Source organism: Ovis aries, chromosome 18 (assembly GCF_016772045.2).
Source record: "Ovis aries strain OAR_USU_Benz2616 breed Rambouillet chromosome 18, ARS-UI_Ramb_v3.0, whole genome shotgun sequence".
Classification (NCBI taxonomy): Eukaryota; Metazoa; Chordata; class Mammalia; order Artiodactyla; family Bovidae; genus Ovis; species Ovis aries.
In genome coordinates, this window is record NC_056071.1 from 4874541 (window position 1) to 4887935 (window position 13395).

At 51.3% G+C, this 13395-nt stretch overlaps 1 protein-coding gene across 4 annotated transcripts in view; it reads right to left on the reverse strand.

Annotated features, from left to right (window-relative positions):
- Positions 1–13395, reverse strand: part of LRRK1 (leucine rich repeat kinase 1) — a 142331-nt gene that overhangs the window by 3884 nt on the left and 125052 nt on the right. For all 4 annotated transcript variants that reach the window (XM_042235020.2, XM_027956999.3, XM_042235019.2 and 1 more), the window contains 6 exons: positions 12175–12452; positions 10460–10654; positions 9551–9702; positions 4766–4883; positions 3570–3686; positions 71–921 (listed from right to left, as the gene is read on the reverse strand). In XM_042235020.2, the coding sequence (XP_042090954.1) occupies positions 71–921; positions 3570–3686; positions 4766–4883; positions 9551–9702; positions 10460–10654; positions 12175–12452 (1711 nt within the window). The remainder of the gene's footprint in view (positions 1–70; positions 922–3569; positions 3687–4765; positions 4884–9550; positions 9703–10459; positions 10655–12174; positions 12453–13395) is intronic.

Here is a 13395-nt window from a genome sequence, read left to right on the forward strand (position 1 = left end):
GGTTCCCTGCACCCAGGCCCCAAAGCAAGAGCAGAGAGGGCGCAGGGTGACACCCCTGCAGGACACCTACCTGGGGACCCAGATGACGTCTTTCACGGCGAGGATCTTCACAGCCTGCAGGTGCTGGCTGAATGCCTCTCCGTCCACGGGGCTCAGGTCATGCGCCGACCTATTGGAGCCCACAGCAGGCTCAGGCAGCTGGCTGGTGTCCTCGCAGTCAGCAGAGAAGGGCAAGCTGGCAGAGCTGGCCGGGGAGCAAGGCAGGCTGGACAGGGCTGTGGGCGCGGGGTGCGGCGAGGCCGCAGAGCAGGAGGATAGGGAGCAGTAGTCAGTCAGCGAGTCCTGGTGGCTGAGGATCTGCGTGCCCAGCTCCTCGCTGAACATGAAGCTCACGTCGGCAATGGAGCCCCTCGCGGGCTCCCTCGGACTGGCCGCGGGGCTGTCCAGGGGCGGCGAGCCCATCGGGCACACGGGAAACACATCCCCTAGGGGGCTGGGGTCCCCACAGAAGTAGCGGGCGCACAGCTGGTAGGTTGCCGAGTGGTACAGCACCAGGCAGTTGGCCCTATCATCCAGGCACCACACCACCTCCTCGCCACGGCACTCCGAGCCGCACACCACCGACGTGACCACCGAGGGTGCCACGTAGGGCTCCAGCCGCCGGCGGATCTCCAGAGCCGCGCAGTCAATGACCAGCAGGCCCGGCCCGTTGCTGTACCAGACCTCGGACCCGCTGTTGACCACCTCCATGGCCGTCACAGGGTAGGGGTTCTGCCGGGCGTCCTCGTCGGGGATGCTGAACTTGGCCCTGTTGGCCGTGTGCGAGCACAGGTAGGAGCAGCCGTAGTCCGGGGCGCCCCACGCCGCAGGGAACACCGCCACCAGGCCGTCCGCCAGGCCCGCCAGCACCAGGTGGGAGTTCTGAGGGGGGAAGACAAGGTGCTTGATGCCCTTGCAGCTGGGGCATCCCAGGAGAGAGACAGCATGTGCCCAACACACCCCTGCAGGCACCCCGTGAGCACACGCTTTCTGCCTGCGCCTCCCGGCTTCTAACGAAGGCCGGGGCTGCCAGCAGGATCTTCCGGGTGTGCTCCCAAGAGAGGCGCGGCTCAGGCCCAGAAGAGCCGCCTCTGCCCTCCTTCCTGGGAGCAGAAGTCCCTGGGAGCGAGGGCCGCGTGCTGCTAGGACCAGACGGCCCACCCTCGGTGAGCCTGGACCTCTTGCCAGGCCAGGAGGCGGGAGCAGCCTTCCTCTCGGTCCCCAGGCCTCCTCCGAGGCGGCAGTGGTACCCTCCTTCCCCTGAACTCTGCTGCGTAAACTCACGCTATGGGTGCCCCATGGGGCCAGGACTCCCGCTCGGCGCTCCACAGGAGCAGGCCTGGGTCTGTGCCTGCCCCCAGGGCCGGCCCACACAGGGAGGGGCTGACTCCCAGCCACCTCGAGGACTCCCCCCAGCTTTCTGCTCAGGTACCAACGGGTGCCTGCTGAGCTAAGTCTTGAAGACGTCACTTCCAGCCGAGTCCTCTAACGGAGGCACCTCGTGGCCACCACGCCGCGTGCCCTGCTTCCCACGTCTACCCTGAAACGCCTGTGGTCCAGCCGACACCGAGAGGGTCCTCAGGGTGCCCCTGCCCTGCCATGAAGCACTTGTTCTTCTACGACCACTAGAGGTCACCAGGCAGAGGTGGTGCTGAACGCTGGGCCCAGCCCCAGGCGCCTTGGAGCGTCTGTGCAAAGCTGGGAGCAGAGAGCAGCGCCCAGGTGGGCCGGGAGAGGGGCGGGAAGGGTTCAGGAGCACAAAGCCAGAGCCGGGAAAGGGCAGCGGCCCGGCCTTGAGCCAGCAAGAGCGAGCAGCAGAAAGCCTCCTTGTCGGGAGCTGGGAAGGCAGGCTGTCCAAGGCGATGAGTGAACCAGCCCCGAGATCAACAGCCCTCAGAATGCTTATCAAAATCCATCTTCAGGATTCCAGGACAGAAAAGAGCCAAAGCAAACAGGAGCAAGGTCTCTCTCTGAGTCCCAGCTCCAGGCCCCAGCCAGGCGGCGAGTCCCACGTCCCGGCTGGGTGTGGACACGCACGTGCAAGAATTCAGGGTCTGCCCTCTGTGGCCAAGGGGCAGCACGTCCTCTGAGGGTGCAGACACGCCGACAGGGAGGCTCCGCACAGAGCCGGCTCTGTTCCTGCCGGCCACGCGGGCGGCGGGGCCCCGGCTCGGGGCTCTGGCCAGCCATGGCCTTAAGCAGCACTTTGTGTCCTGCTCTGTGGTTCAGTGCAACTGGGTCCTGAGCCGCCCAGCCACGCCTGTGGGGCCACAGTCACAACTGACTCTAACATTGATTTCAGGGTTTCTTTTTCTTAAGAAATGAAACCGTAGCAGGTAGGGAGGAGAGTGTATGTAGTTCACGACTGTCAGGAAGTAGCAATAATGCTCTCATTTACCCAGTGTGCTGGCCCAGGGCTTTAGGTACGCTGTGCCCAGAGACCCTCCTTACCATCTGTCCACTTTGCAGATGGGAAAACTGGAATCAGACGATGATAGTCAACTCGTTTTAACAAAGCCGCACCAATAATGGCCCTTCGAGTGGGGAGCTGCACAAACAAGTGCCTCAGGGCCCACAAAGGGGTTCCAGAGGCTGGAGAAGCCTTGGGGACGTCACCGAGGAGCTGGGGAAAGGGGGGCTCAGCTTCTCAGAGTGGGGGTTCATGGCCCTGATCTTCAGAAATGAATAAGAAGAGGTGTGAGCAGCCAGATCACTTCTGGAGGGAAGGGCCTGCTGGGCATGTGGTGCTGGGTGGGGAGGGGTGCAGCAGGGCCAGCCTGTGGTCTGATCTCAGCTGCAGCAGCGCTTGGAATCCTGGCTGGGGCGGGTACCACTCACGATTCACTTGAGAAAGGCAGAAGCTAGAAGCTGAGGTGGTGAGTCTTTGGGGCCACACTGGACACACAGGGACTGACGTCTAGGCTAGATGGTGTGTATCCCAAAGCAGGCAGAGCTGGAGGGGGCGGGGATACGGCTACCCAACAGGGGTGGGGGCCTGCCAGGGCCTGGGGACTGACTGGCTATAGGGGTGCTGGGCCAGGTTCTCAGAGGGCACACATGCAGCTGCTCCTGGATGCCAGCTGTACCAGAAAAGCATCTCCAGCTGGAGCTGTGGCACTTGCCTGCGCTTAGCCCTAGTTTTACTGGTCACTAGCTTCCCTGGTGGCTCAGATGGTAAAGAACCTCCTTGCAATGCAGGAGGCCCAGGTTCAGTCCCTGGGTCAGGATGATCCCCTGGAGGAGGAAATGGCACCCCACTCCAGTATTCTTGCCTGGAGAATCTCAAGGACAGAGGAACCTGGTGGGCTACAGTCCATGGGGTCACAAAGAGCTGGACACGACTGAGCAGCCAACACTTAGCTTCTCAGAAACCCAGAGGCACCAAGGATGGCCCGGGCCTCCTGTCTCTACGGCTGACTGTGACCTAGGCCTGATAGTCCAGAAGAGCATGGCTCTGCTCCCTTCCCTATCAGCCCAACAGAACAGTCAACAGAGAACCAGAAACCTGTGGACCCACCTCCTTATCTCACCTTTTTTATAATAGGTACCGCCAAGAAGCAGGTGACGATGGCCGGGGTGTCCAAAGCCCGCTGGGGTGTGTTCAGCGGACACATGCCCTTGAGGCTGTAGATGTAAATCTTCTGGTCCTGCAGAGGAGACAGCTAGCGTGAGAGCTGGCTGCACCGGGCCTGCCAGCTCCCGGGGTGCACGCGGCCTCAGGAGGCCCTCCACCCCTAGGGAAGTAACAGTTATCGAGGCCTTCTGATTGGCTGGTTTCATATTTCTGCTCTTTTTAGAGACTCTGAACACTACAAAATAGTCTAAAGAAAAACATAAAATCGCCTACACCACAATCCAATTTTCAGGGAAAGCCACCTTTGAAATGTGGGGCCCAGACTTCCAGTTTTCTCTGTGTACTGGTATGTGTCTGCATCCCCAACAACAGTGGGACCACACTGCTACGCTGTTTCTGCACTCTCCTCCCAGGACGACGAGTGTGGGCAGAGGCCCTCTCCTCCCTGGTCTCTTAGGGAATGAGGCGTGTCCATCACTTGAGTGCACCAGAATTTGGCTGATGTGCTGTCAGATGTTTAGTTGGTCATTTTCACTACTATGAGTTACACTGGAATAAGTATTCTTACCCTCTTGTCTTGTCTGAGTGTTTCTGTGTTTGCATGTCTTGGTTTTTTCCTTAGAGCAAATTCTTAAAACTGAAATTACTAAGGCTTACAAAGGCATGAATATTGTTGAGATTTCTGATGCATATTTGAACGATACTTGCCATCTGGAAAGGTGGCACCAATTCATATTCTCCCGCCCAGTAGCTTCAGATCATTTGTTTTTGTGGCATTCCTCTCTGGAGTTCTCAAAAGACAGTTCCTTGTGCCTTCTGCTGACCTCTTTACATGAAAACAAGAGGCCTCAGAGCTGAGTGGATTTGCTGTTAGGCAGGTGGTGCTATAAGAAGCCCAGTCACTTCACCAGCCTATCAGGGTGAATCCCTCTTGCTGGGATTCTGCACTGGACACATCAAAGCTCCGTCCCAGCCACCAGTCAGGAGCGGGCGGGTGAGCCGGCCCGGTGAGTAAGTGTGGGCTGGGGTTCTATCTGAAGTTCGAAATGTGCCTGGGTGTCCTGCCTGTTTTGTTGCTAAACCTGACCCCCCCCCCCCCACCAGGGGCCGGAGTTACCCACGTCGATTAGAGCCCTACAGGGGCGCGGTTACCTCAGTGGCCGTCCACAGCGAGTTCTGGATCTTGAGTTGGCAGCTCAGTTTCATTCCCGCACAGCTCATGTGCTGCACTTCCAGAAGGCCCTTCTCCGTGTTCACCACTGTGTAGTTCCTACAAGCGGCAAGACGGTGCAGTCAGCGCGGGCCCCCCTCCCGAGGGCAGGCCTAGAGCAGCCTTGGAGGAGGGCATCAGCTGTGGGCCTTGCTTACCCCTTCCAGCCCAGGGTCCAATTCTGCACATTCTGACGGGCTCAAGGCTGCGGCAGAGCCTGGTTTACCTGCCTGGTTATGCTTGAACATTTAGGCTGAGAAAGGCATTCCCAAGAGGAAGAATGATCCTCTCTCTGTGATCTCTGACGGCTAAAAAAGTTGCATGAAAGGACACCAGGAGGCTGCACGTGCACCACAGTCACTCCTTGCCCCCTCCCTGGGCATGTCCTCTCCCCGCCCCCAGCAGAGTACATCAGATCCACTAGAGACACGGTGAGTGAGCTACAGAGTAGATGGGGTGGGGCGGGAGGGTGAGGGGGGTGGGCCTCAAAAAAGCATAAGTGCCCTGAGAACTCACAAGCTGCTATTTACAAAGGGGGCCTTTCTCTCACCCACCCATCCCTATGTCCCCCCACATTGCCCTCTGTCTCCCCACCACCCTTGATGAACACCCACTGTGCTCACTGCTGCAGGGGAGACTGCAGCTGGGGCAGGGGTCCCTGCAGATACGTCCTGCAATCCGAGGGAATAAGTCAAGTGAGTGGCTAGCAGTTCTCAATGTAAAACTTTTCTGCCATCAAATTTTGGAAACCCTTGCCATGGTTGACTGATAACGTGTATTTGTACATGATAGAGTTGAACGAAAAATCAGCAAATGAGCACTTTCTTCAAAGTTATATTCCACACCCCCCTTTTCTCCAGTCTTTTTTCTATGCATTGAAAACATAAAACTAGGATATTATAAATAACTACATTTAACTTGGGAAAAAATTAAAATATAGAGAAACTTACAGGATAACACTCCCCTATTCCCTCCAACAAGAATTTTATGCATGTCCTGTTTTCTGCATGTACCCACTTCCTTCTTACCCCTTTGTTGTTGTTCAATTGCTAATTGACTCTTTGCCACTCCGTGGACTGCAGCACACCAGGCCTCCCTGTCCTTCACCATCTCCCAGCGTTTGCTCAAGCTCATGTCCATTGAGTTGGTGCCCCTCTCCTCCCTCATTCAGGACGGTCTCATTTTCCCCTCCACTCTCACTTTCTAGGATCACTGCCCTTCGTGCTCTGTCTTCAGTGAGCGTGTCCCTTCTTCAGGCTGGTGGTGAGCTTTTAAAACCTCCCCACATCACAGGGGCCTTTCCCTTCCCACTGGAGATGAGCTTTTACCGCTTTGGGCAGTGTGGTCTCCAATACTGTGGGTGAGTCTGTAACACTGAGACGGTAAAGAAAGCACCGTCATGGGGCGGTGGGGAGGTGGGACAGAGCTGATGCCAGAAGCAGTGCCGAGCACAGCACCCCTGGGAAAGGCTCTGCTGCTGCTGCTGCTAAGTCGCTTCAGTCGTGTCCGACTCTGTGTGACCCCATAGTTGGCAACCCACCAGGCTCCGCCGGTCCTAGGTGTACAAATGCTGGGTCAAAGGGCATGAGTATCTCAAAGCCATTTAAAACATATCAGCAAATTGTTTTTCAGACAGATGTGCAAATTTACATACTCACTAGTAAGGTATGACCAACCTTCAGCAGTTTACATTATTATGTTTGAAAATAAAGCTTGCCAATAGGAGAGGAAAAAGGAATCTTGCAGGCTGAATTTATATTTCTTTGATTATTAGAAAGTTCTACTGTTAAAAAATATTCCTTGCCTATTTTATGACTGAGATTTTAGTATTTTTTCCCACTGATGTGTAAAAGTCTCTGAAATAACAGATAATAATTTCTGATTTTCTCTATTTGTTTAAAAGATTTTTGAGAGTCTGCTGAGAAAATATATATGGAAAATGGGATTTATTTTTATATTTATATATCTGATGAGCATTTCAATTTGTTTTATGTGTACATTTATATCTTTTAATAGTAAGAGGGCTTTATTTTCACGATAGACAGTATGCCTGTATTTCCTGGTCTTCTGAGAGTGTGACACTCCCCCAAAGCGTTTGTGGCATCAGGATGCTGTCTGTACCTATGAAGGAGTTTGAAAACTATGTATGTGCTAAGTCACTTTAGTCGTGTCTGACTCTTTGTGACCCCATGGACTGTAGCCTGCCAGGCTCTTCTGTCCATGAGATTTCCCAGGCAAGAACACTGGAGCGAGTTGGCATTTTCTTCTCCATGGGATCTTCCATACCCAGGGATCGAACCTGCGTCTTTTACGTCTCTTGACACGTGCTGTCATTCAAACCAGAGCGCCCAGCCCCTCCCTCTCAGCTCCTCCCTCCCTTCCTCTTTTGCAGCGTGCGTATCACAGCCCACGCGCTCATCACCCAGCTTCAGGAACTACCACTCTATGGCCATGTCAGTTTATTTCTGCCCCCATCCATTTTTTTCTCTCCCCAGATTCTTATGAAGCAAGTCCCCCAAATCATCTTTTTATCTAACTTTTATCTGTATTTATCTCTAAAAAATTATTAGGAAAAAAAAAATAGAAACCTAACCACAGGGCATGACCACACCTAAGAGATGCTAATTCCTTAATGTCACGAATGTCCAGTGTTCCAACTTCCCTAATTCTCTCATCATTGCTTTCACAGTTTACTTGAATCGGTAGTGAAAGAAAGCCTGCATTTCCGCCGAATTTTATGTCTCCAAGTCTTTTTATAGGCTTCCCTTCCCTTTCTCATTCTCTCGGAGCAGGGAGCAGGCCACGTGCTGAAGACACAGTTGGTGGCCTGTGGAGTTCCTGCAGCCCAGGGCATTATCCACCTTACTCCCCTGCTCCCCACCTCTAGTCTCCATTAGATTTCATCTGATTTCTTGGGCTAGAGGGCGTCCTCAGTAGGATGTGTGCTTCTCTTGGGAGGCACACAATGTTGGGATCTTGCTCCCTCTGTGATCGTTAATGGTCACTGCCGACGTCCGTTGCTTCAACAGGGATTACAAAATACTGCCATTCTAATTCTAGTATCTTTCTCCATTTACTAGCTTCATTTACCCTAAAAGAAAAATTTCCTCCTAACATCTCTTTTGCTAGCTACCCTGGGGCACAGCTCACATTCCAGACAGACTAGTTTTCAAAATATTAAGTTTGCTCTCTAGGAGCCTCCAATGATGATAAATGAGGAGTTTTTTTTAATTAAAAAGTCTTTTTAATTACTACTTTTTACTAAGTAGCATTAGAAACTTGTGAGCTTAAACAATTTGATGTGTCTCAGTTTATTGCAGATGTTTATTCTTGCTGAGGCTTGTTGCCCTGTCTTTGGCCCATGGGAACCTCTTCAGGTTGATCCTGAGTCCGTTTGATCTACCCTCACCATCTCGGATGGCATCCTTGTTGTCAGGGTGTCCAGGGTTTCAGGCTTACTTCCTCCCCCAGATCTGGAGTCAGGCACTTCTCCAGTAAGCTTTGGTTCCCTTGGCCCTGAGAGAGGACCATCTGTATCCTAGGGGGTCTCACTGGCCTTGTTTCTAGGCCTTTTCAATGGGCAGAGCTGGGAAATATGAGTTCATTATTCTTAAAGGTAAAATACTCACAAATCTATCCAATTTAAATTCAGAACTACAGAAGTTTTATTTAACCTATTTTTTATATTTTACATGATAAATATCACAATTTGCAAAGCACAGCGTCAATGTAATTACTCATTTACTTTACCCTATGGTTTATAAGCAATGCCTTAAAACAGCAACACACTACCACCACCATTATAATTACTGTGTGTATATACACACACACATGCATTTTTACATGGATATGGGTATTTAGGTATACACTGTTTACATATATACTTTTCTTTTTTCCTTAGGGCATGGTTTGTCAGAGCATGTCTTAGGTCAGAACGCTCCGTCACAGCGGCATAAACCCTGATGAAAACCACACCAACAGTGACCTAAGTAAAATGGCAAAGTCCTCATTTATTTCATTGCATCTTAAGCTTTGCTTCATCTGCGCCTTACCAGATTTGCGCACCTGCACATATTTGCAGTAGGCTTCCTAGATCATGCCTTGAAAAGCTTTCCTGCTTCTGAAGGTGTCACACTAGGTAGGTGGGAGAGGCCAGGACTGAAGCATCTCACACAGGATGTGCTTTTCTGCAAAGTCTCTGATGCTATCTTTCCAAATCCCTGTCCTCGGTGTCCTTCTCCTTGAATGAATATGAAATCCTCTCCCCCAGGCCCTCGTCCTTTCCGCCCCATCACTAAGAAGAGACGCGCCTGGAAGTTGGGTGGGTGGCAGCATGAACCCCTATTTGGGCACCCTTTCTGCTTGACCAGGGGCCCCTTCCCTCCTCTCTACTCAGCCCCTCCACTAGCACCCTTCTCTCTTCCTGGCCCCCAGCATCATTTACTTTCTCTGCCATCGAGCTGCAAGTAACTCCCACCTTAAAACATAACCCTCCCTTGACCTCTGCCCCTTATGTCCCAGGCAGACACCACATTTTCTCTGCTTCTCTTATTCACAAACCCACATGTGCTTGTCTGTATGCATGCGGACTGCTTTCTCTCTTGAGCAGACACCATCAGGATTTCAACTCACCATTCACTAAACATCTCTCACCATCCACGACTGCTCGCCACCCACCACTGCCCCCACTCTGACAGCAGCAGGTTATGGCAAGCCTCGCACGTTACCTGGACTCCTCCTTGCCTTCCCAGAACACCACCATGTACTCCTGGCCCTGGGATGAGAAGAAGGACGTCTGCTTCCCGCAGGGCAGTTGGTACATGAAGGTCGCAAAGGTCGGGTCCTTCATCTGGCTCACCACCGCCAGGGCCAGTGGTCGCTGAGGGAGACAGGCCCGCAGGGTCATGAGTGAGGGTCACTTACAACCAAATGAGTGCCCACCCTGTCCTCAAAACTAAGGGTCTTAAACCAGGAAGAAGCAGAATCTGCTTATTCAGGACCCAACCAAAACAAGAAGCCAAAACAACTTCAGATACCAGAAATAAACCCTCCCAGGTGTCTGGGTCACCGTCATCCATGGCAACTCAAAACCAGGTGGTCAGGTGAGCATAAGCTCTGATATTCCAACCCTTGTGTCCAGGGACACACAGTTGTAGAAAGAATTTTTCTCAGACCTCATTTACTTTCAATGACCAAATCTAATTTGATAAATGAGTTTTAATCCTGAAACCATTGATCTCTTCCAAAAACAAAATGATAACTTCAAAATGATACTATGACTCCTGTTTCTCATAAGCAAACTTTCTTCCCATTCCTTTAAAAAGAGATATGTACATTCGCACGGCTCTTGCCTGGGGGCTATATCGCTATAAAGGGGTTGGCTTGTTTTATGGGCATGGTGATGTAACATAAAAGTTGGGGAGGAAAAGAAACTTCGTTTTTCCTGAGAGTGACACTCACACAAAGAAAATGAACTGGGTGTGTCAGAGTAACACATATATCTGCGTAAAAGAGATGAGCAGAGAAGAGCCCATTTGTTTTAGACCCTCAGTGAAGAGTGGGCAGGCAACCGCACAGGTGTGCTCTGGAGACCCACAGCCTCCACCAGCTGCAGGAGCTGCGAGGGCCCCAGGTACCTTCTCGGGCTTCGTGTCCCAGCACTCCATCATAAGCGCCTGCAGTCGATGGAACTGCACTTCCTCCGGCTGACCCAGAACCGGGCGGATGCCCTTGGACAGCTTCTTGGCGATCTGAAGCTGGTGCTGGCCCAGTGCGGGCCGCTGTCCTGACAGCAACTCGTAGAGCACCATCCCGTAGGAGAACATGTCTACCTGGGCAGAGAGGCAAGCCAAATCAGACACCCTGCCTGGGCCCAGCAGATCTTGCAAGCTGGCTCTGACAGAGAGGGAGCAGGAGGACACATTAGAGAAGGAAAAAGTGGGTTCTGCCCAAAGGAAGCAATCATCAGTTCACCAGTCCATCCACCTCTCTCTGCCTGTCCAAACATTCCACCAACCATCTGACCTTCCATGATTCTGTCCCCTAATCCATCTATCTTCCAGTCCTTTTTTCCCTTCCTTCCTCCCTCCCACCTTTCGATACATCCATCCATCTACCCACACACATGATCACCTTTCCTTCTGCACATTTATCTGTCCATCTTTCAATGTATCCGTATATGCAGCCCTTTGACTGTCCTGTCCATTTACCCATCTTCCAAAACTTCCTTCCTTCCATCCATCCACTGAACACATAATGAAAACCTGGTGTCAAGCACTGCGTAAGGGTTTGAAGGATGCCATGGTACTTCCCCTTTATCAAAGCAAGGCAGGAAAATGCAAACCCTTGGTGTAACATGCTTGAGAGTAGGAGTACACGCAAATCACAAAAAAGGGGAAAGTCTCCCAGATCACAACATCTTGATTCATTTAAATGTCATGAAAAATCCCCTAACGGAGAGAGTGACATGGGTCTCCATAAGGGTCAAGAAATAACCTTTTAGCAGGAAAATGGCTAAGACAGACCTGAGCGCTTTCAATGTGAAGGTTCTGTTATAAATTTAGTTATGAGGTGCTTTGCCATCTGCTACTCAGAAGCTTATTTTTGTCACCCTGATTTGCCTTTTCTATCTTGGTTAATAGCCACAGTGCTGGGTTAACATGCTTGGGTCATTTGTGAAGCCATCAGTCAATGACTCATCTGCAAGTCACCAAATAATGAGAAATTATAGACAAGAGGAGTTTCACTGCTGGATGACTAATTAGCCAGGGCCAGCCCTAGATGCAAGGTGAGCACTGCAAGAGAGTTTGAAGTTGTGTGTGTACCAGCACCTACCAAACAGTCCTCAGGGAAGAAGGCCTCGTCCCAGTCAAGGCTGGCCACGCGGCCCTCTAGGAGGCTGTGCTGGACCTGCTGGAATCACTCTCTCCTCCTGGCTTTGGTGACGCTGCCTTTTGATCTGACCCGGGGCCTTTAGCAGCCTTATCTGTCTGTCCCTCAGGAGCCACTGCGAAGCTGGTCCTCTGTCCCCCTTTTGCATATCTGACTGGCAGATGCGGATAAGAATCATCTCTGTCTTGGACTTTTTGTCCACCGTGCACAGCCTCCACTATGTTTCTGAACTGAGCTTTGAGAATTCTGAGGTTCAGTCACTGTTCTGCAGCTAAGGAGACATCACCCTTGACGTTTCTAGGTGGACACAGGCCTCTGTGCCCTTCTGGTTCATTCCAGGGCCTCCCGGTTGAGCACGAGAGAGGAGAGACGTGTGCCTGAGGGAGTGTAGAGCCCAGAGCTGCAGGTGCCCTGGGACCAGGCCATCCTGGGCCAAGGGACTGCTGTGGGTGGGCCATACCTTCTCGTCATACACGATGCGAGGCCGGATCTCCGGGGCCTGGTAGCCGGGAGTGCCCTCCACGCCAAGGGCACCCTCGTGGAACGACTGCCGGGAGATGCCATAGTCGGACAGCTTGATGTTGATGTGCTCCTTGATGTCCAGAGACCAGACCAGGATGTTGTCGGATTTCAGGTCACAGAAGATGATGTTTTTCTTGTGCAGGTAGGCCAGGCCAGAGGCTATCTGGTAGGCTATTTTTTGGGTGAGCATGTGTCCCAAGGGCATAAAGGAGGAATCTTGGCAAAGAAAAAATATCAAACTATTATCATAACAACTCTTATTTTCTTACCTCTGTCTTCCCCAATATTTTATAGTCTACAGATGCATTCTCATTGTTCTCTAGGCTAGGTGCCAGAAGAGACAGAGGACGACCTTCTTAAGATTATTTAGGTTACAAATGCTTATTGTGAGTGCTTTATTCATAGTATCTCATGCCTGCAGTGGTTGGTGGTTTTACTAAAAAAAAGCCAGGATTCAAAATTCCTAGAGTTCACTTCAGGCCAAGATTGCTACTATAATGTCAAGGAGTGAGTTGCAGGTATAAGAACTCCATTAAATAAAATCTCTTCTGTTGAAGGAGAAATAATTAATTTTAATTGCATTTCTTCTTCCTGAGTTAAAAGATAGCTATCTCTTTCCCTCTGTCAGCTCATTGGAATTTAGTTACCCATTTCTTAGGGTAAGTGTTCTTTTTTTTTTTTTTTTCCTCTGGATTCATGATTTATTTCTTATATAAGTATACTTTAACATTTAGAAAAATGGTTAAATTTATTACTAGGAAGGATTTAAAAGTTAGATTTCATGCACTTGGTTTCATTTCTGCCTTTCAACATAGAACATTCTGCTTCAAAGAAAATTTTAGCAGGGGTAAGTGTTCTAAAGTTTTGTTGAAAAATAATGTAGGCTAAAACTGACCACAGGGCCTCGGATGTTTAACCACAGTGGATGGACACGGAGCCCTGTGGGCAGAGAGAGACTTGAGCAGCCACGGGCTTCCTGGGCTCTGCCGCTCAGGGCTCCAGGGGCTGCCTCCTTTGATGGTCTCACTGCCCTCCAAGGGGGGCTATTGCCTCCTTTGATGGATGAGTAAATGAAGCAACTTCCCAGATTATGGCAGAGAACCTGGACTCAGAACACAGTTCTGTCTGACTCCAAACGGCAAGCTCCTCCAGCGGTGCC